This window comes from Carassius gibelio, chromosome A19 (genome assembly GCF_023724105.1).
Source record: "Carassius gibelio isolate Cgi1373 ecotype wild population from Czech Republic chromosome A19, carGib1.2-hapl.c, whole genome shotgun sequence".
Taxonomy (NCBI): domain Eukaryota; kingdom Metazoa; phylum Chordata; class Actinopteri; order Cypriniformes; family Cyprinidae; genus Carassius; species Carassius gibelio.
Genome location: NC_068389.1, coordinates 11,803,756 through 11,823,797, shown reverse-complemented (window position 1 = coordinate 11,823,797; position 20,042 = coordinate 11,803,756). Strand labels below are relative to the sequence as shown.

At 37.1% G+C, this 20,042-nt stretch overlaps 2 protein-coding genes across 5 annotated transcripts; one reads left to right on the top strand and one right to left on the bottom strand.

Annotated features, from left to right (window-relative positions):
* Positions 1 to 790: 790 nt before the first annotated feature.
* On the top strand, positions 791 to 5,435 carry LOC127935844 (histone-binding protein RBBP4). The gene is made up of 12 exons (XM_052534032.1): positions 791 to 1,002; positions 1,666 to 1,813; positions 2,396 to 2,541; positions 2,651 to 2,824; positions 3,179 to 3,294; positions 3,421 to 3,581; positions 3,722 to 3,848; positions 3,953 to 4,030; positions 4,113 to 4,189; positions 4,293 to 4,350; positions 4,461 to 4,571; positions 4,778 to 5,435. The coding sequence occupies exons 1-12, from the start codon at positions 987 to 989 to the stop codon at positions 4,838 to 4,840; spliced, it is 1,275 nt and encodes a 424-aa protein (XP_052389992.1). The 5' UTR covers positions 791 to 986; the 3' UTR covers positions 4,841 to 5,435.
* Positions 5,436 to 7,175: 1,740 nt separating this feature from the next.
* Positions 7,176 to 14,158, bottom strand: LOC127934936 (syncoilin). Of its 4 annotated transcripts, none has more exons than XM_052532507.1 (6): positions 14,044 to 14,158; positions 13,105 to 13,259; positions 11,349 to 12,111; positions 10,277 to 10,696; positions 10,075 to 10,199; positions 7,176 to 7,546 (listed from the first exon to the last, which is right to left on the bottom strand). In XM_052532507.1, exons 3-6 carry the CDS (start codon positions 12,096 to 12,098, stop codon positions 7,489 to 7,491), a joined length of 1,353 nt encoding a protein of 450 aa, XP_052388467.1. In that variant the 5' UTR covers positions 12,099 to 12,111; positions 13,105 to 13,259; positions 14,044 to 14,158; the 3' UTR covers positions 7,176 to 7,488. The 4 variants fall into 4 exon arrangements, with proteins under 4 accessions (XP_052388467.1, XP_052388468.1, XP_052388465.1 ...); XM_052532508.1 differs by having other exon boundaries at positions 14,097 to 14,158; XM_052532505.1 differs by lacking the exon at positions 13,105 to 13,259.
* Positions 14,159 to 20,042: the final 5,884 nt, after the last annotated feature.

Genomic DNA, 20,042 nt, shown 5'->3' with positions numbered 1-20,042 from the left:
TACTATCTTTTGTGCATTTTGCCCTCACCCAAAGTTGTCAACAAGGCTGCTTCTCGTGAATGTTAGTTCTCTAGTAACGAAATGAAGCAAAAACCATAGACCGTAAAAAACAAAACCAAAAAAACACGGTCATCCAGTGCGAGTATGCGTTGACTTTTTTATTTTAATTTTTTATTTTTTATTTACATATTATTATTATTATTATTATTATTATTATTATGGTTATTATTTTATATTTGTTTATATCCATAAATCCACTATACTAAAGATACCTTTTTTGAAGGTTTTTGAGGTTTATTTTGGTTTATGAGTTTTTCTATATCTCTTTGATTAATGCATCTTTGAACCTATATTTAGTCAAAGTAAAATACTTAAGTACTGTTAAAATCAGATACTCCGAAACTTTTACTCAAGTTGTCTTGAAATTGGTGACTTGTAGTGGAGTAATTTTTTATATAAGTAGGAATATAAATACTGTGTGTATGTATATGTGTGTGTGTGTGTGTAACTAAATTTAAATAAATAATAATAAATTTAAATAAATATTAATAATAACAATTATTGTATGTTTGTATTATCCATCATTCTTAACTGCAATTCTCATTAGAGTTGCAATACTGTTACAAAGTAATATGTAAATAAATACTATACAAATGTAAAATCATATACAAATACTGTATACTGTACTTTTGTAAATACTACACACACACACACATCATTTTTATTTTCTTTCAGTGTGTGGATCCTGCTGACAGGTTTTATTTTGTGGCGTGGTGTCAGCAGAGGGCAGTGTAGTGGCTGCAGTGTGTGAGCGGCTCTTCTTCTCCTCTCCGTGCGTGCTCTGCTGCTGTGTGTCGGTCCGTGTTGGCGCGAACGTGCACGCCGGCGCGAGACAAAGAGCCTCCTGATTTACACTCCAGTGGAAACTACACCGGTCTCCTGTTATCGGCAACGTTTACGAGCAGAAAGCTGTATTTCGAGTCGTTATGGCTGATAAAGAAGGTGAGTGTGGGTTCACGGCACTCGGCGTGCTCTGGTTTAGCGGCTGCTGAGGTAGTTGTTGATGTGAATTCAGCGCAGGCCGAGTCCCGCCATAACGACACAGTCCTGCTAACGTTAACTACATCAGTAACTTAGAGTTTAAATATTAGAGCTTATCATGAGCACAGATTAGCTGTTTTTAGACATGAAAGTATTATTTTTATGATGGTAATATTTTACTAAGTATCTAAACTACTTGGTTATTTAGTTAAATTAGCGCCGAATTAGCTGCGGCTAGTTTGTTTGGCTTTTAAGTTGAAGCGTGTGAATGTGGGACGCGTCGCTTTATTTCAGGAAGTTTTCAGTATTGATTTGGATTTTTATTTTGTGTGTGTTGCAAACTGGTAATAAATGAAAATATTTGTCAGTTTGCACCTAATTTATAGTTGAGGGGTTTCCATTACATTTTCGGCAATACTGGTTTGCATCTTTATCTTCCGGTAGATTTTACGTTAAATGTAACCAACGATATAGATTAGACGGAAAGCCATTTATTATTGTACAGCAGTTGTGGAGTAAAAAAAACTTCCTGGTCTTACGTATTTAAGCTGTTATTTTTTTAGTACTTTTGTTGAAGGCGTTTTGACAGATCTCATCTCGTTTTCCCGCCCCTTTTTAATACAGCTGCATTTGATGACGCAGTGGAGGAAAGGGTCATAAATGAAGAATATAAAATATGGAAGAAAAACACACCGTTTCTGTATGATCTGGTGATGACCCACGCGCTGGAGTGGCCCAGTCTTACTGCCCAGTGGTTGCCAGATGTCACCAGGTAACACCTTCACATTTACAGTACAGACATCAGCTTTGAAATGGGTCGAATGATTGTTTGATAATTTATTAATTGAAAGAGAAATCCAAGATTGTTTATTAAAATATTTTGGAATTAATTATTTACAAATTTGTTGTTCCACATCGTGCCCAATGGTGTATCCTTACAAATAAGGATAAAACCTTTAAAAAACGGCACACACACGTGTCAAACTACATGGCAAGGCAATGCAAGCCGTGTCAAACTATAAGCTTTAGTTTGAATCACTTAATGTAGTGCATTCTCATGTTTAAGATCAGTTGGGTTCTCCAGTTTTACTGCAGCAGCTAACTGTGTCCTCCTCGGCTGTTTTCCAGATGTTTTATCCATAAAAATGAAGCCTTTAATTTATTGATTTAGTTGGTGTGGCTCTACATGATCTTTTCAACATGTTTGGGCTTTTTCCCCATCCCTTTTCAACTTTTTTTTAATAGTTTGTGATGTCATGATAATGGAATCAGGTTTGCTGCTTTAATAATGCAAGCTGAATATTGTGTTTATAAAGGTCAGTGTAGATAAGCACTCTTGTCACCTGTTTCACAGACCTGAAGGGAAGGATTTTAGCGTGCACCGCCTGGTTCTCGGCACTCATACCTCTGATGAGCAGAATCACCTGGTTATCGCCAGTGTCCAGCTGCCCAATGATGACGCCCAGTTTGATGCCTCACATTATGACAGCGAAAAAGGAGGTGAGTGGCTTATATATATGATGTTCTGATCATAAACTAAATTGTGACTGCATCGTCTCCACCTGTGTACTCCTCTCATGTTGTCAAACCTGATTCTGTTTGTTCACAGAATTTGGTGGTTTTGGCTCAGTGAGTGGCAAGATTGAGATTGAGATCAAGATTAATCATGAGGGAGAAGTGAACAGGGCTCGCTACATGCCACAGAACCCCTGCATCATTGCCACCAAGACCCCCACTAGTGATGTGCTGGTCTTTGACTACACCAAACACCCCTCCAAACCTGGTATGAGCAATTCTGGGAACTTTGTCACTTGCAGCTCAATGTATGTAGCAGCATTGCTTGAAAAGCGATTAGTTTGAAGACGGGTTTTATTTATTTATTTTTTTACTTTTTAAAGTTTAAACATGCAAGCATAATAGCTGAAATATTGCACACTGCTTAAAGCACTGCACCACAAATAAAGTACAGGTTTAACCACACAAGTCAACTAGTTGTTTAAATGTAGTTAAACATGATATAATGGGAGACTTAACATTTCATTTCCAAGCTACTTGCCAACTCAGTGTTTGTGTCATATGTTGATAATATTTCCCTCTAAATTTGTGCTCTCTGTGTTCCCTTCCTGTGGTCCTGGAGACCCCTCTGGAGAGTGCACTCCTGACCTGCGACTGAGGGGACATCAGAAAGAAGGATATGGTCTGTCCTGGAACCCCAACCTGAGTGGCTGTCTACTGAGTGCATCTGATGATCACGTAAGACATTTGTAAATGGAGACCACAGCTCTATATTTGCAAACATGATGGGGTTTCAGGTGTTAATTTTTTTTTGTTTTTAATTCAGCCAAAACTAAATGTTCAAGTTCTTCTGTTTTTCTGCAGACAATCTGTCTGTGGGACATCAGCACAGTACCAAAGGAGGGAAAAATAGTGGACGCTAAGACCATTTTCACTGGTCACACTGCTGTAGTGGAGGACGTGTCTTGGCATCTGCTTCACGAGTCTCTCTTTGGGTCTGTTGCAGATGACCAGAAGCTTATGATGTAAGTACTTTGTCTTCCTGTGTGTTTTTGTAATCTGAATGTCTTTAGCGCAGCATGTCACTTAACAAGGCATGTAGCGTCTATAACTGTGGCTATGTAATGTGAGCAATATTTTAATCTGGTATTTCCCCTTCCTTTAGCTGGGACACACGCTCCAATAACACATCTAAACCCAGTCATGCAGTGGATGCCCACACTGCAGAGGTCAACTGTTTGTCCTTCAACCCCTACAGTGAGTTCATTCTGGCCACTGGTTCTGCTGACAAGGTGAGAACTACACTGAGCAACTGTTTCTGTTACACCTGTGAACATTTAGTAAATGTGCTTCTATATTTAGACCTCTGAATTGTGCTTTTGTTTTTCTCCCACAGACTGTTGCATTGTGGGATTTGCGAAACCTGAAGCTGAAACTTCACTCATTTGAATCGCACAAAGATGAAATCTTCCAGGTACCGAATCCCTTCCTGCCATGATTTGGATTAAATTAAAGATAAAAGAGTGTGATTACATGAACTATAAATGTGTCCACAGGTTCAGTGGTCACCCCATAATGAGACCATCCTGGCCTCTAGTGGAACAGACAGGCGACTCAATGTCTGGGACCTCAGGTGGGTTCTCATTTATATTTTACTCACTACTACCGCTGAAATGTCAAATACTTTATTAGTAGTATCTTTTCACATTCATGAGAATTCCTTGTTTTTCCTGCAGTAAAATCGGTGAGGAACAGTCACCAGAAGATGCAGAGGATGGACCTCCAGAGCTACTGGTGAGTAGTCATGGTGTACAGTTTTTAATTTAATTATATGTACTTAGAGAAAATATTGTGCTTTTCTCTGTGGTCATGTTTTTCACATTTTATAAAAAACAAACAAACAGTTTATCCATGGAGGCCATACAGCCAAGATTTCTGACTTCTCCTGGAATCCAAATGAACCGTGGGTGATTTGCTCCGTGTCTGAGGACAACATCATGCAAGTCTGGCAGATGGTAAGGACAGTCAGCTTTTAAGCCTATTTCTTAAAATTTAGATTTTTCTGTCAGCTTCTCTGCATTAAATAAACATCAGCTCACTCATGATGCAGCCTGCTTTATTTCCTTTAAGTGTGACCAATAAATGTAGTTGTTGGAGGAAAAATTAGTTTGTACAAAAATTTGCTCTGTTGTACATGTGTACTTTTTATCTATTTCTGTAGGCAGAGAACATCTACAATGACGAGGACCCAGAGGGGGCAGCAGACACTGAGGTTCAGGGATAAAATGACTCTTTACACCACCCCACTCTCAGCATAAGACAAAACTCTTCTAAAAACTGTCTGTCTACACTCAAGTGAAGAACATAAGTGCTCTCCCCTAAGTAATGGAAATGGAATAATTGAATATTTCCCCACCAGGCATTTTCTACTGTTTATAGAGTATTTTTCTAAGAAAAATGTCAGTTAATCCTTGATCAGTATCAGAATGTGAGACAAATGACCCTTCTCATCCCTTACCACCATTGTCTCCTGAGGATTTCCATGCAGTTTAAGTATACTTAAAGTATTACTTAATCATAAAAGTATATACAGGTGGGTAGTATGTTGTGACCAGAGTGCAGTGATACAATATTGATGTTCAGTAGATTTTTTTTTTTTTTTTACTTGTCCTACAAATGCAATTTCCATTCAAATATCCATTTATTTCATTACTAGATGTATTGATAACTTAAGCTCTTATGTACTCTTTTTACTTTGAGCTTCATGTATCAGTCAGGTGGTGTTTGTCTTTTTAATATTGTGACTTTTCAATGTTTTTCTCCTGTATGTCCATACCGTTGTACATAACATTATGAATAAACCGTTTTTGTTGATAAAATTGTTGACACAGCTTTTGTAAGATTTATTTTATATTAAAAACTTTATAGATCTTTTATATAAATTATCATGTCCCAAAATATGAGAAACTATGCTTAAACTAAGCAGCAGAAAGTGATTTTTACTGTGGCCCACTTAAAGCATCTCCAAAACGAGCTCTTGTGGGATGTTCCTGGTCTGCAGTAGTGCGTCTCTATCAAAAGTGCTCCAAGGAAGGAACAGTGGTGAACCATCAACAGGGTCATGGGTGGTCAAGGCTCATTGATGCATGTGGGGCACAAAGGCTGGCCCGTGGTCCGATCCAACTGACAAGTTACTCTCAAATTGCTCAAGAAGTTAATGCTGGTTCTGATGGAAAGGTGCATCACTGTTTGTTGCATATGGGGCTGCATAGCTTCAGATCAGTCATAGTGCCCATGCTGACCTCTGTCCACCACCAAAAGCACCGACAATGGGCAAGTAAGTGTCAGAACCAGACCACTGAGCAATAGAAGATGATGGCCTATCTGATGAATCTAGTTTTTTCCTTTACATCACGTGGATGGCTGGGTGCATGTGTGTCGCTTACCCGGGGAACACATGGCACCAGTTTGCACTTTGGGAAGAAGGCAAGCTAGCCGAGGCAGTGTTATGCTTTGAGCAATGTTCTGCTGGGAAACCTTGGGTCCTGCCATTCATATGGATGTTATTTTGAAATGTACCAACTACCTAAGCAGTGATGCAGACCATGTACATGGAAACTGTGTTTCCTTATGGCTATGGTCTCTTTCAGCAGGATAATGTGCCCTGCCACAAAATGAAAATGGTTCAGGAATGGTTTGAGGAGCACGAGGTGGTGACTTGGCCTACAAATTCCCCAGATCTCAATCCAATCGCCCATCTGTGGGATGTGCTGAACAGATAAGTTCGATCTATGGAGGCCCCACCTCACTACATTGCTACATTTCATATGTAAAGTGCAAGTTAGTAATTTGAATGATTGCTTCTAGACTGATCATCAAATTTAATTAATCTGTCTTCAGCAATAGTTATAAATATAATGTTAGCTGAACTAAATCAAGCTCGAAATGAAAGCAGTAGCTCATAGGATAAAAGATAGCAGGGACTTCAGGACGGGTCTATCATACACCCTTCCTCCTTCATGTCCATGTCCAGAACTTGCAGCACATCCTTCGTTCTCAAAAGTGACCACAAAAAGATTAATTTGAGATGGATTTTACTACCTGATGTAGAAATGACAATAAATTTTGCCTGACCACTTGTAATTGTTTCACATGAGAAAGCCAAAAAAACAGAGACTGAACAAAAGCCTCAACAAATACCTTTTATTTTATTTATTTTTGTCATTGCCCATATTCTATTGAGCCATATTCTATTGAGCCATATATAGCCATATTCACATTTGATTCTCCAAAATGTCTTGAAATAGCAAATGATTCAGTCTTAAAAGCAAAAAATAAAATAAAAAATGCATGCTCCCTGTCACACTGACAAGAGTGTGTATCTATTCACAACTAGGTACGACTCCTATACACAATTTCAAATTCGTACTGGTTTATCTCTGATCTTATTAACAAGACACATCAAATCAACAAAGCACTTATTTAATTTTCTCTTAGTCCGTCTAAATGTTTTCATGCTGTAGGGATGTTTATAGAGCTCTCCTACAGTGCCCATAGAAGTCCTTGTTTTGCTCACTTTCCTTACTCATAAAAGAAAGCACTTAGTTCACAAGCACCACTTGATATATGAGCTTTATTCCCTCTTATACACGCATCAAAAACAGTGTTTTAAGAACATTCTGAGCTATGCAATTTCTTAGATAAAGATAGGAATATCTGACACAATTGGTCCTTGCTGTTCAGAGTGCTCTTTTAAATCTAATTTGACCTTTGAAAAGAAGAAACCTGTTGTGCATCTTCAGTAAATTGAGGATACTGTTTTGGCGATTGACTATTAATGAAAAAGAAGACAAGCAGTTTCTTGAAAACTATGAAAATATATCAAAATAATTTTACATAAACTTATAAGACAATAAAACTAACAATAGTTAATTAGGTTTTTTCCACCTCCACACTGTTCTCTTGCTTGCAGGAGCCCTCTACATGCTCTCTGTAAAACAGTAAAGGCATAAAATAAATACAGATGTGCAGTCCAGGGCTGGCGCAAGCTCAACTGCCAGTCTAGGCAAAACACTTCACAGTCACAATTAAACACAATCTAGGAGCACGTGGAAGACTGAAGATTTAGCTTATTGATACATCATTTCCACTTACATAAAAAAACATACACAAGCATTTCACATGGGACCTGCACTATGGAGCAAAGTTACGGACTGATAAATTGTCGATATGAGTGCAATAATTCCAAATGAATGTCCAATAAAATAAAAATAAAAAATTCAGCTGTCTACTGCCTAGTTTGACTATAGCAATTAGTAAAAGTAAATTGTCTCTCCACACTGAAAGTGGAAATCCGGTTCAATCAGGCCAATAGCGGGCGATGTAACTTTGTAAAGAAACTACATGCCTTTCATCTGAAATGTAAATTTGTTCTGAATTATATACAGGCATATGATATTTACATATTTAACTGATCATATTTTAATTAAAGAATTGTCATAAAATGCTTTCACTTTAGTACATGTGTCGGTCATATAATTAGAATATCATCAAAAAGTTGTTTTCACTAATTCCATTCAAAAAGTGAAACTTGTATATTATATTAATTCATTACACACACACTGATATATTTTTAAAAAAAATTATTGTAATTTTGATTATTATAACTGACAACTAAGGAAAATCCCAAATTCATTATCTCAGAAAATTAGAATATTGTGAAAAGGTTCAATATTGAAGAAACCTGGTGCCACAATCTAATCAGCTAATTAACTCAAAACACCTGAAAAAGCCTTTAAATGGTCTCTCAGTCTAGTTCTGTAGGCTACACAACCTTGGGAAAGACTGCTGACTTGACAGTTGTCCAAAAGACGACCATTGACACCTTGCACAAGGAGGGCAAGACACAAAAGGTCATTGCAAAAGAGATTTGCTGTTCACAGAGCTCTGTGTCCAAGCACATTAATAGAGAGGCGAAGGGAAGGAAAAGATGTGGTAGAAAAAAAGTGTACAAGCAATAGGGAAAACCGCACCCTGGAGAGGATTGTGAAACAAAACTCATTCAAAAATATGGGGGAGATCCCACAAACTGTGGACTGCAGCTTGAGTCAGTGCTTCAAGAACCACTACACACAGACGTATGTAAGACATGGGTTTCAACTGTTGCATTCCTTGTGTCACGCCTCTCTTGAACAACAGACAGCGTCAGAAGCATCTAAAGACAAAAAGGACTGGACTGCTGCTGAGTGGTCCAAAGTTATGTTCTCTGATGAAAGTAAATTTTGCATTTCCTTTGGAAATCAGGGTCCTAGAGTCTGGAGGAAGAGAGGAGAAGCACACAATCCACGTTGCTTGAGGCCCATTGTAAAGTTTCCACAGCCAGTGATGGTTTGGGGTGCCATGTCTTCTGCCGGTGTTGGTACACTGTGTTTTCTGAGGTCCAAGGTTAACACAGCCGTATACCAGTAAGTTTTAGTGCACTTTATTCTTCCTGATGCTGACCATCTTTATGGAGATGCAGATTTCATTTTCCAACAGGACTTGTCAGCTGCACACAGTGCCAAAGCTACCAGTACCTGGTTTAAGGACCATGGTATCCCTGTTTTTAATAGGCCTGCAAACTCGCCTGACCTTAACCCCATAGAAAATCTGTGGGGTATTATAAAGAGGAAGATGCGATATGTCAGACCTAACAATGCAGAAGAGCTGAAGGCCACTATCAGAGCAACCTGGGATCTCATAACACCTGAGCAGTGCCACAGACTGTTCGACTCCATGCCACGCCACATTGCTGCGGTCATTCAGGCAAAAGAAGCCCCAACTAAGTATTGAGTGCTGTACATGCTCATACTTTTCATGTTCATGCTTTTCAGTTGATCAAGATTTCTAAAAATCCTTTCTTTGTATTGGTCTTCAAATATATTCTCATTTTCTGAGATACTGAATTTGGGATTTTGTCAGTTTAGTTGTCAAGTTATAAACATCAAAATTAAAAGAAATAAACATTTGAAATATATCAGTCTGTGTGTAATGAATGAATATAATATAAAAGTTTCACTTTTTGAATGGAATTAGTGAAATAAATCAACTTTTTGATGATATTCTAATTATATGACCAGCATCTGTAGCTTATTGGTTTTTAATGAAAAGTGAAGATGTACATCTATTTAATTGAATTACTGAATAATAACCATAATGAGTTACAGTAAATAATAGATAAAAATGTGGGGTCATTTTACCCCAGGGGGATCTTTGCCCTTCTTAGCCTATATATATATTTTTTATATTTAGTATAGTAAACTTTTGGACTAATGACATATCATTGTGGGTGCGGCTATCCAATATAGTGCTAGAGATCTTGCAACTTGTTGCAGCTGGTTAGGGATAGGATACATTAACATAGACATTTATTTTAGCAAATAGTTTTTATCACTTGATACACACATGGTGTTAGTATTTTCTCCTTAAATTACTTTGCAGTGTCAAAAAAAACCTTTTTGAAGAAGTGTCTGCACTCGCCTGTAGAACAACAGCTCTTCGGCCATGTTGTTTTTCAGCATATCCAACTCTTCTGTCTTCTTTATCTGGACCTTGAGCTCAGTTTTCAGTTCTCTGATGTTCTCCTCCAAGGCATCAACTGTCTCCTGAAAATAAAAAAAAGAACATTAAACTCCAATAACTTGAAATCTAAAATGATCTAAAATCAGTGAACATTACTCACCCGATATTGTTCCACATTTTCTTTCCTCTGTCTCTCCATTAGTCGGATCCTCTCCTCCAGACAAGACCTCTGGAGTCTCAGCATCTGCTCCTCTTCTCTCAGCGGTCCTAACTGGGCCCTCAGCTCCTGGCATTGCCCTTTAGCCTTACTGAGGGAATCCATGGTGGCCTCCCGTCTCTTCAGCAGAGACACTAACCGGGGCTCGTAAAACTCTTCCAGAGCTTTGATCCCACCCTGCAGGTACTGCTGGAGGTCACAAGAAGCCCGGCGGCCTTGAGTCACATAAGAGCGGTTCTTTCTCTTGCTGGATTCTTGAGTGACGTTCAGTTGCTTTTGCAGTTCTTGCAGGCTGCTTTGGTGATGTGAATGGATGTTGGCTATCTCCTCAGTCAGCTTAACAGCTAGATCCTTCAGCTCCTCCTGAGCGAGAGGGTTTTGAATTTAGTTAGAGTGGATTTAACACCCATTTATCACAACTGATGTCGCATGAACAACAGGGACGGAGTAACTTAAACCATATGATTATCTATGACATTTGTTTTACAAAAGTTCTGCTGGCTACCTAAAATAATCTGATTAACAAATTTTGTTTTTCAGAAAAACAATCAAAACCAATGTTTCCCCACGTATACTATAAAAAATGGTGTAGGAACTCAGAAACAGTTAATTACAAAGAATAAAATGTAGAAAGTAAAATGTGGCTTAAAATTGTGTCATAAAATCATGTTTTATTTATTTTATTATATATTATATAATAATAATTATTATATATAATTATTGAGTTTTCTGTACAATTTCCAATAATGGCTGAAATGTTCTAAGGAAAGAAAAGTTAATGAAAAAATATGTAAGATAAATTTATACTGAGCGAAAGAGAGAAAATTAAAGAATTAAATTCATTAAAAAAAAGATAAAAAAAATTTGTTTTAGGGCCATTGAGAATGTTAACAGAGCAAATATCTACTGGCCATCTACTGCTACACAGTTCTAAACTACTTGTGTAAATCCTCTTTGTAATCGGTATAAAAAAATCATCTTTTCTGTTTCAATGTACTTGTTCACTTGACACTACCTGAGCTTGGTTGAGCTGCTCCACCTGTATCGTCTGTAAGTCAAGATCTACTTGTCTCTGTGCACCGTCTCGGGCCGCTGTAAACAGGTGTCTCTTAGTTTTTTGAGTCTCTTCCTGCAGGCTCTGTCTTTCCAGCCTGACTTTGGACAGGAGGCGATGTTCTTCCACCAGAGCCTCCCTCACAGTTTGCAGCTCTTGGGCCATGGGCTCCTCGAGCTCCAGAAGCTCCTGAACCAACGCATTCCTTCTGCGCTCCAACTGGCCCACTTCCTCAATACAGCTCTCGAATGCTTCTCTGAGTTTTTGTATTTCCATGGTGGCAGACAACTCAGGCCTTGCCTCGACAGGGCTGGGAACAGCGCAATCTTCGACCTCCAACACAGCTTGCTCTTTGTCAGGAATGCACGTCTCTCCGAACTTATTTGTTTTTGTGAATCCATTCTTGTCCAATTGGTTTTCTGTTTCTGAAAATAACTCCAGTGGTGCAGTAGTTGGATGCATGGCATCATAAACATCTAATTGTGCCAACATCTGTTGCATAAGTCCATTAAACTCGGCTTGAAAAGCTTCTCTGCATTTTGCTGAATAAGGCATGGATTCTCCCGGAAGAGTTAGAGCAGCCTCAATCTCTTCCAAGCAATCTTCAAAGTAGTCTTCATCTTCCTCCTCAATAAATAAGGGTTCAAACGTTTCATCTTTCTCAGATGGAGACCCATAAGCTGGCTCAAAGTTCATTTCTTGATCCTCCATTTTATATGTTGACCTATAGGGTGAACATTGTTTGAATAATCAGAACTAAACTACAGCATGTAGTTTGTATTACTTTTACAAACACCAAACTCATTGATCACTATAATTAACACATCTTGTGGTTAGCCATCAAGTTCATTTTATAGTTCATGTCTGTTATGCAGTGTGAACTGTGAATCCTGAGGGACCAAAAGATGATGAGAAGAAATCTGAAGCGAATGCGTCAGTGAGAGACAGCTGCATAAACTTGTCGAACAGCTGACTGATCATGAACACACTCAAACACAGGGTTCATTTGAAAAGCTTAGATTAACATCTGCGAGTGGTCCTTTGATCAATTATAAAGAACATTTAAAAATTTGTACATGCATGCTCTTGCATGTTGCAAACATGACGTGAATAAAATGTAAAAGTTTCTACAGATGGATCGTCTGAATCTTCATCAAAATGCTGTCAATCACCAAAAAGAAATGTTTGCACATAAACTTGCCTGAACCCTGTGATTTAAGTATCTAGAAATGTCCATCTACTGTCTTTCTTTTAGAAAGTATACTGGTATTTCTTATGCCAGTCTCAATGGGACACAGAGCAGCTGTTGAACTGGCAGCAAGTACAGACAGAAAACATTCCACCAGTGGCAGTGATCTCAAAATCCCCATCATGAACAACTGCTCATTCCTTCGACATGTTTACTCAAGCATGCTAAATGACATATTAGCAGTTTCACAAGTTGTTTTGAAGTAACTCATAACTGTAATCAAGTGAAAATAAATGTACATTTGTCTTCAGTTAACTAATTTCCTCCGACTTTCCTTTCCAGAAATCCTCGCCAAAAGTAGAAACAGAGAAAGAATAACCACGAAAACACTGCAGTGACTGAGTAGGTAGTGATATGACAAGTCTAAAGATGTATCTAGAGTTAGGATTCTGTGCCCACGTAAATATTCTAAAATCAAAAGCATCTGAGAAAATAACTGTTAGCTCATATATAAATGCATCAACCCACCTCAACTCAGATAACAAGGTTCCAGGACAACCATGAAGTGAACCCAAAGCAAAGAGCTGGTAGCCAACTGAACAGGAGATTTAGGACAGTGGTAGTCTGGCCTCTCTCTGACTGAGTTTAAACATATGCCTCTGGTCTCTCAGGCAACGTTTAATCTGTTTACATTTATTAATAAACAGAAGGGGGAAGAAATATGAGCTTGTACAGCACAGGCACCAACTCAAGCTAATCAGGAATCATGAGGTCCTCTGGGAGGTGTGACCTGCTCTCAGGAACCAATAGGATAGCAAAGAGCAAATTTTATGCAAATAGCTATAATCAGTATCCAGTGGGAGGTAAGTGTAAGGTCTGCACATGGACATGACAGCAAAAGAATCCAAGCAGGGTGGGCGCCCTAGTGAAAAAATAGTATACTTAAGCACAATTTATTTGTATGTACTTTAATTTAACTAAATGTATTTGTGGCACACTATAAATTGGTGTACTTAAAGTCTGTTAAATTAGAACAACTAATTTTGTACTAAATGCATTTTAGTTATGCCAAACCAGTACTCAAGTACAACTAAATGTTTAATAAATATACTTGTTTGTGCTAAAGTGGAACTATTTTAAGTATACTTAAGTACACTTTAAATATCTTTTCTTGTATTTAAGTTTTGAAAAGCAGAATTTCTCTCAGCATAAACTTCAAATGTATTTTGCTGACATTACAATTACACTGTAAGAGTGTTCAACACACATAACAATTATACTAATAACAAATTAAGATCATACTATCCTTTACTTTTAGTAACTTTAAACTGCACTGCAATGGCATTCAAAGTAAACTTGAAGTATGCTAATAACATCATTATATTGTGTGCTTTTAATGCAAATAAAGAATCTTTATCAATTATGGCACAATCTTTTACTAACATTCCCAGCATGCAGCTAACTCACCCGGAAAACATCAGTGACACACTGGTCCCAGACATTTAAACAATACTACGTACGGGATTCGAACTCAGGTCACTGAGACACATGCGCACTTGCACTTGCTTTATCAGATGCGATCATGAAATAAATATATTTTAAAAACAATGAAGTATTTTTTTTTTTCATAGGGTGCACAACAGTGGCATGCAGTCCAGCAGGGGAACTGGGAGATGCTTGTGAAAAGTTGTCAATACTTGTGTGGTTTCCTTGATGACACTGACCTACATTCAGGAATGACCTGAAAGTCGGGCTCTCATCAAGCATGGACACGATTGAAATCAATTGGGAACTGAAAGCTCCAAGAGAGACATTTTAGACGAGATATGAGGAGTGAGTGTTTGCTTAGAAGAGCCAACGGCTCCAAATTCCCACCATGCCTGCACATTTTCTTAGCTGCTATAAATAGACATTGCAGATCTAAATAGATGTTTCACAGATCAGTAAAGTTGGTACAAGGTAGATATTTTGAGGCAGCTATTTTCAACAAATTAATAGATTGGTGCTGTATTAAGGCTTAACAATATTGGTTTATTCCAAATTAATCTCTTGGGGTTTTAAAAACAATAAATCTGAGAAAGCTATGGAGTGGGTAACACGTTAGAATACTGTTCTGTCATTAATGAATAACTACACAAGAACAAATGACTAATGCACTGTTAACATTCTACTACCTGATATTAATAGCAAGAAACTGAAATGAATTAGCTTAGTTCAGCTACTCAGTACTGTTTTCTTTTTATATATCTGCCAGAAAACTACTCAGAACGACTTTATACAGGTTCATAATTAATGCAAATAATGCAAAATGTATAATTAATTCTAAAGTAAAGGTCATGGTAACCCACTGACGATGACTCAAGTGTTGAAAATTATGATAACTCTTTCATTTTAACTGAAGTCATTGTAAGCTTTTGAGATATTTGTAAGGCTTTGATTCAAGTGTTACTACATCTTTCTGCAGGAATCACTTATTATTTGGATCAGTATTCTAAATTGAAGATCATGATAACCTGCTAGTAAAATAAATAAACAAATAAATAAAAAAGTACAAAAGCTGTCACTGGTGCAGTAACTTTTCAAAAGGTACACTTTTGTATCTTTTAGGTACAGATAGGTACAAAGTTGTGCCTTTTGAAAAGGTACTGCCCCAGTGGCAGCTTTTGTACCTTTTTTTTTCTCAGAGTGCACAGTAGCGATTGACATTTTAACACTCAGTAAACTTTACGTACCATGTAGAAATCTTTGTGTCTAAATTTAGTTTATGTCTGGTTATGCATGGAATTAAAAACATTACTCAGAGTAAGGATTATTGTGAAAGCCCCTAAGACATAAGAAGGAGAAATCTTGGAGTGGTGAAAAAGATTTCTGTAGTGACTGGTCTGCTGAGTTAAATGGGATACATGTCTAGGGGCTTTCCTGTAATTGAACGCCTACATTTTAAAACTCTGTTTCTCTTAGAACCACAAGGAGGCGCTATACAACCTCTTTTCCTAAGTTGACAGATGTAGGTGTTTCTGCATTTTCTTTATGAATGTTGTCTTGGCTAGAATTAGTCATCTGATTAGAACTGATTAGAAGATAACATTTCTAACATTACATCTAGAAGCTTTTTCGAACTATGTTGATGCCCATAAACTCAAGGCTCTCTCTTACAGAAATACAGGGTAACAATAATAAGCCCCCTCTTAGGAATGCAGAGGTACTTGGGTAATAAAGCAGTGTCGAGTGATGCCTGAGCTGACTGAACTTGGTAATGACCATTCAAAAATAGTGTCCATCAGCTTCATTCACTCTGAATAGATCAGCTTGTTAAAAAAAAGAGTAATCATTATAATGAAGCTAGCCTTCGCAAACACTGCTAATAATTCCAAATAATGTAAAAAATAATCCCAAGCTTTTCCCTGTTTGGCTTTGTAAGTGAATAAACACTGTTACCATTGGGGTTGGATTCTGCAATTCACATACTTCCACACGAGAAAGACTTTAAGCAGTTATTCACTTATAAACTCTATGTATGGTTTTGATTGTATTTTGCATTGTATTATGTCAGTGACCACTCACCTGTTTTTCATCAATAATTTCCTTTTTTCTATTTTTATGAAACCGGAAAGGATGGCTGTGAGCCTCTGGTCTAGGGGTGTTCTGGAAAGTTAAATATTTTGGTATGCCGCTTCACATCCAGTGTTCGACTAAAAGGTCACTTACTGCTCTACAGGGCTTTGCTGCGTCAATATGTGTAGCACATCAGTACATACAGTAAGGTTCAAAAGACCAAAAACAGAAGTACAAGTACACATGAGACAACCTAGAAATAATGCAGAATCAGTATTTGTTTTACATTATAGTTACATTATATTACATTATAATAAATCCCGTATTTTCTTTTGGACTTTTAGAAGTATTGTTTCATACCGCTTCTGAATAAAGTTTCACAGTTTTACAAAATATACCCAGTTTGCCAGGGTTTATCATGCTCAGAAGACCTGGATGGAAGATTTAATCCCAAAGCTCCTTTATAATGATGACTGTGATGTTAAAGCTATAGAGGATTTTTGAAGTATACTGTATTGTTTTACTTGGTATTTGCATGACTACTTTTTCTGCTGTTCACATCTCAGCTCAGGGTATTCAGTTCAATTCACATGTATTTGCATAACACAAATATTCTGGTAAATATTCGCTAGTGGTGGGCTGGGGACTATAATGTTGTTATCAACCAGTCAGTGTTTCCATGACATCATCGTCATTGAGCAACTCCCAATACAACAAAATGTCATCGGTTAGCTTCACTGTAGGCCTCATATATCCAGTAGAAGGCAGAATATTACTTGTCCATGCTGTAGATGTTTGTGCTTAGCCGGTCGAACAATGCTGTATTAAATGAAATTAACAACCCGTGACTTATTTTGAATTCCGTGAGTGCGATTTTTATTTTTGGTCAGAGTTTCATTATCATGAAAGGCTTTGGAGAGCTATAACTCTGGGGAATATCTGCCTGTGGTGCCAGATGAGAACTGTGATTTTCTTAGATTGTGTTGTTAATGGAAACTCTTAAGTTTGTTCTGAAAAGACCATCTTAAAGAAAATATCTGCTTACATCAAAGAACATTTTAAGATTGACTGACACTGCGTGATCAAAATATGCTTTTCACAAGGACATGTATCACTGTATGGCTCTTCAAAACAACGTTGACGCTTTAGTATCATGAAAAGGAAAGATGGTTGTGATAAACAGCCTTCATTGTCTGAAAATAACAACCTGAACTGCCACGACAACATTCTCAAACATCAGATAACTCTCTCACGATAATGTTCTGTGTGGGATAAAATTGAAACAAATCCACCTGCCAAGTAAATGGCCCTCCATGGTGTTCTTTTTAAGCTTCACATATCATTTTGATCAAAAAAAAAAAAAAAAAAAAAAAGATCACAAAAACACATCTGCCAGACCACTGGGTTTTATGATGAGGACAATAGTGCATTAAATGCAGACATATAATTTAAGTTATATTAAAAATATTGAAATACTTTGGGTCTCAGTAATAGAAAAACATGGCAGGCTAAAAAGCTCAGCTGGTAAGTAACCATAAATGGACCAAAGTCAAAGAATGTTGCAGATGAGCAGATCAGTGTGATCTGGAGAGATTTATGCTCACTGTCTCTGCTTTCAACTGGTCTTCTCAATTTATTTCAGTGGATGTGGATGAGGTCATCTCTCCTGATGGTCAGCTATGATCAAAAACAATCTGCTAGGATTTTAGTGCAGCTGTTTTCATTGCAGTAATAAAATGGCTCATGACAACTGATGTTTTTTCTGCCTTGGTAGTGATTGTGTAAGAGGGAATTCGAGAGAAAGGGTCAGTCAGATCAGCCCCCTGACACCTGAATCAGAAAGAGGAGTATCAAATGAGATGAAAGGTTTTAACTCAAATGAAAAGAGAGATTAGAGTTGATGGGATTTTATAAAAACAGCAGACACTTAACATTCCACATACTTGATATGAAAGATGTTGAGTTGATAATGACGTGTTTTTGACTTTGAAATTCTCAAACAGTTGTATATGACACATTTGCACTTGGGCATCTTTGAAAATGTGAATTATACCCCTTACGAAAGGAAAATATATTTACCAATATATTTCTTACAATATGTGATATATTCTAATATATTATTTTCCCTTTTTATTTTCTGATATTTAATATATTTGAATACATTTAATAATATATTGATGATACATATATTATAATATATATATAAATATATTGCAAAATATACAAATGATTGCCGCTTTCAATATATTGCAATAAATTGGAAAAAATAAATATAAGAATATATGCCTAATATATTATTACATTATATTTTCCAATATACTGCAATATATTTTTGTTTCATAAGGGACTACTTCTCCGTGTGTAGGGAAAGTCAACTGCGTAAGCTTAGAGAATATTGTACACACAGCGGTCCATTTGTGAGAAATACACACAGCAGCATCTAAGGTCAAAACAAATAGCTCCTCTGACTGGGATGACAATCATCTGTTCATAGACTGAACAAATAAATAAATAATAAAAAACAGTTAGACTCATGTTTATATGTTGACAGTTTTCCATGGATCTTGATTTCACAGCAATAGCTGCTTGTCTGAATTGCATGGAATATTTTTTTAAATTAAATTTTCTAAAAAGGGTCTCCATGCACCAAAACAATATACTCATGTCCATCACAGATCTCCTTAATCATGTACATTTATTCAGTTCACTATGTGGCTACAAATACAGATGATGTTCAAACACAAATACTAAAATTAAGAAAATGTATTGCTCTTTCAATGGGTCAGAAATTAACTGATGTCCACTAGCCTACAAGAGGGTTTAAGACCACAAAAGCGGTCTATAACATAAACACAGAATTGGCAAATGAAGCAGAAGTCTGTAAACTACTGCAAAGCAAACAATCCTTTCAGACTCCTGACCTCTGGATGTACATGCAACACTCAACGATTGGGTAACTGTGTAATGTATGTATGTATATATGAGATTCCAACAAACCTACAAGATAAAATTATTTAAATGATCAGTATTTCATACCATAAGTGGAGGTTGTGTGCAGTCATTATTGCAAACTCCAAAACCAAACCATGGGATTATTTCAGGAAACCAGCATATGGATCCAGCAAAGCATAAATGGAAAACAGAATGGAAAGAGTGACAAACAGATGTGTCCAAGTGTTTACTGGGATGCTCAACCACATAATGCACAGAGGAGCAATGAAAAGTCAAAGCCTGGGAATATTCTATCCACTTTCTCCCTAGATTTTGTGCATCTGCATACTGACAACTCCAAGCTGAGTTGTCATAGACCTCCAGTGTTTAAAAGAACGTACTGTGTGTTCAAAATTCTTTAGTGCAGGCCGTAATTAAACTCTCCAAAACTCTGCACATTTTTCCAGGCTCTTATTTTTAGGTCTGAGAAGAAACACTGACATAAAAACAATGATTGCTATCCTTTCTTTCCTTTTTTTTTTTTTTTTTTGGTATTGTTGTTGTTGTTTTATTTAGTTTTTTGTTTTTGTGCATTTTGGGATCTTAAATAGAGTTGGAAAAAAGAGAGAGACCAAACATCATGTCTGGACCTGTGCCTGTGTCTGAACAGAGCAAACAGGACGAAAAGATAATGAATTAGCTTATCTGACCTCTCTCGAAGATCGTAAACTCAGCAAATGACAGGCAAGGAAGAAGAAGACAAATGAACAATAAATATTTATTGACAATAATATCTCTGTAATAGTTTCAAGGCTTAGGCTGAATGTATCTGTGCAGTTCCAGCTTTTTTGTCTTTAGTAGACATTGATTTCAGACACATATTTCTGATTGTCTGCTGTGGCAGATGTTATGAATAGAGTGGCGTTATGAAGCTCTTTTGTGTTCTGCCTTCAAGCAGTGGTTTCTCATCACAGCCACAT

What these genes read in the sequence shown, in the direction of transcription:
- LOC127935844 (XM_052534032.1), top strand. An exon ending in TGGTTGCCAGATGTCACCAG is followed by an intron (nt 1,814 to 2,395) that starts GTAACACCTTCA and finishes CCTGTTTCACAG; the next exon opens with ACCTGAAGGGAAGGATTTTA. An exon ending in CTCAATGTCTGGGACCTCAG is followed by an intron (nt 4,190 to 4,292) that starts GTGGGTTCTCAT and finishes TTTTTCCTGCAG; the next exon opens with TAAAATCGGTGAGGAACAGT.
- LOC127934936 (XM_052532505.1), bottom strand. Translation starts at nt 14,078, where the DNA reads ATGTCTGGGACCAGTGTGTCACTGATGTTTTCCGG. An exon ending in AGCAGCTCAACCAAGCTCAG is followed by an intron (nt 10,697 to 11,348) that starts GTAGTGTCAAGT and finishes CCTCTCGCTCAG; the next exon opens with GAGGAGCTGAAGGATCTAGC. An exon ending in AAAATGTGGAACAATATCGG is followed by an intron (nt 10,200 to 10,276) that starts GTGAGTAATGTT and finishes TTTTATTTTCAG; the next exon opens with GAGACAGTTGATGCCTTGGA.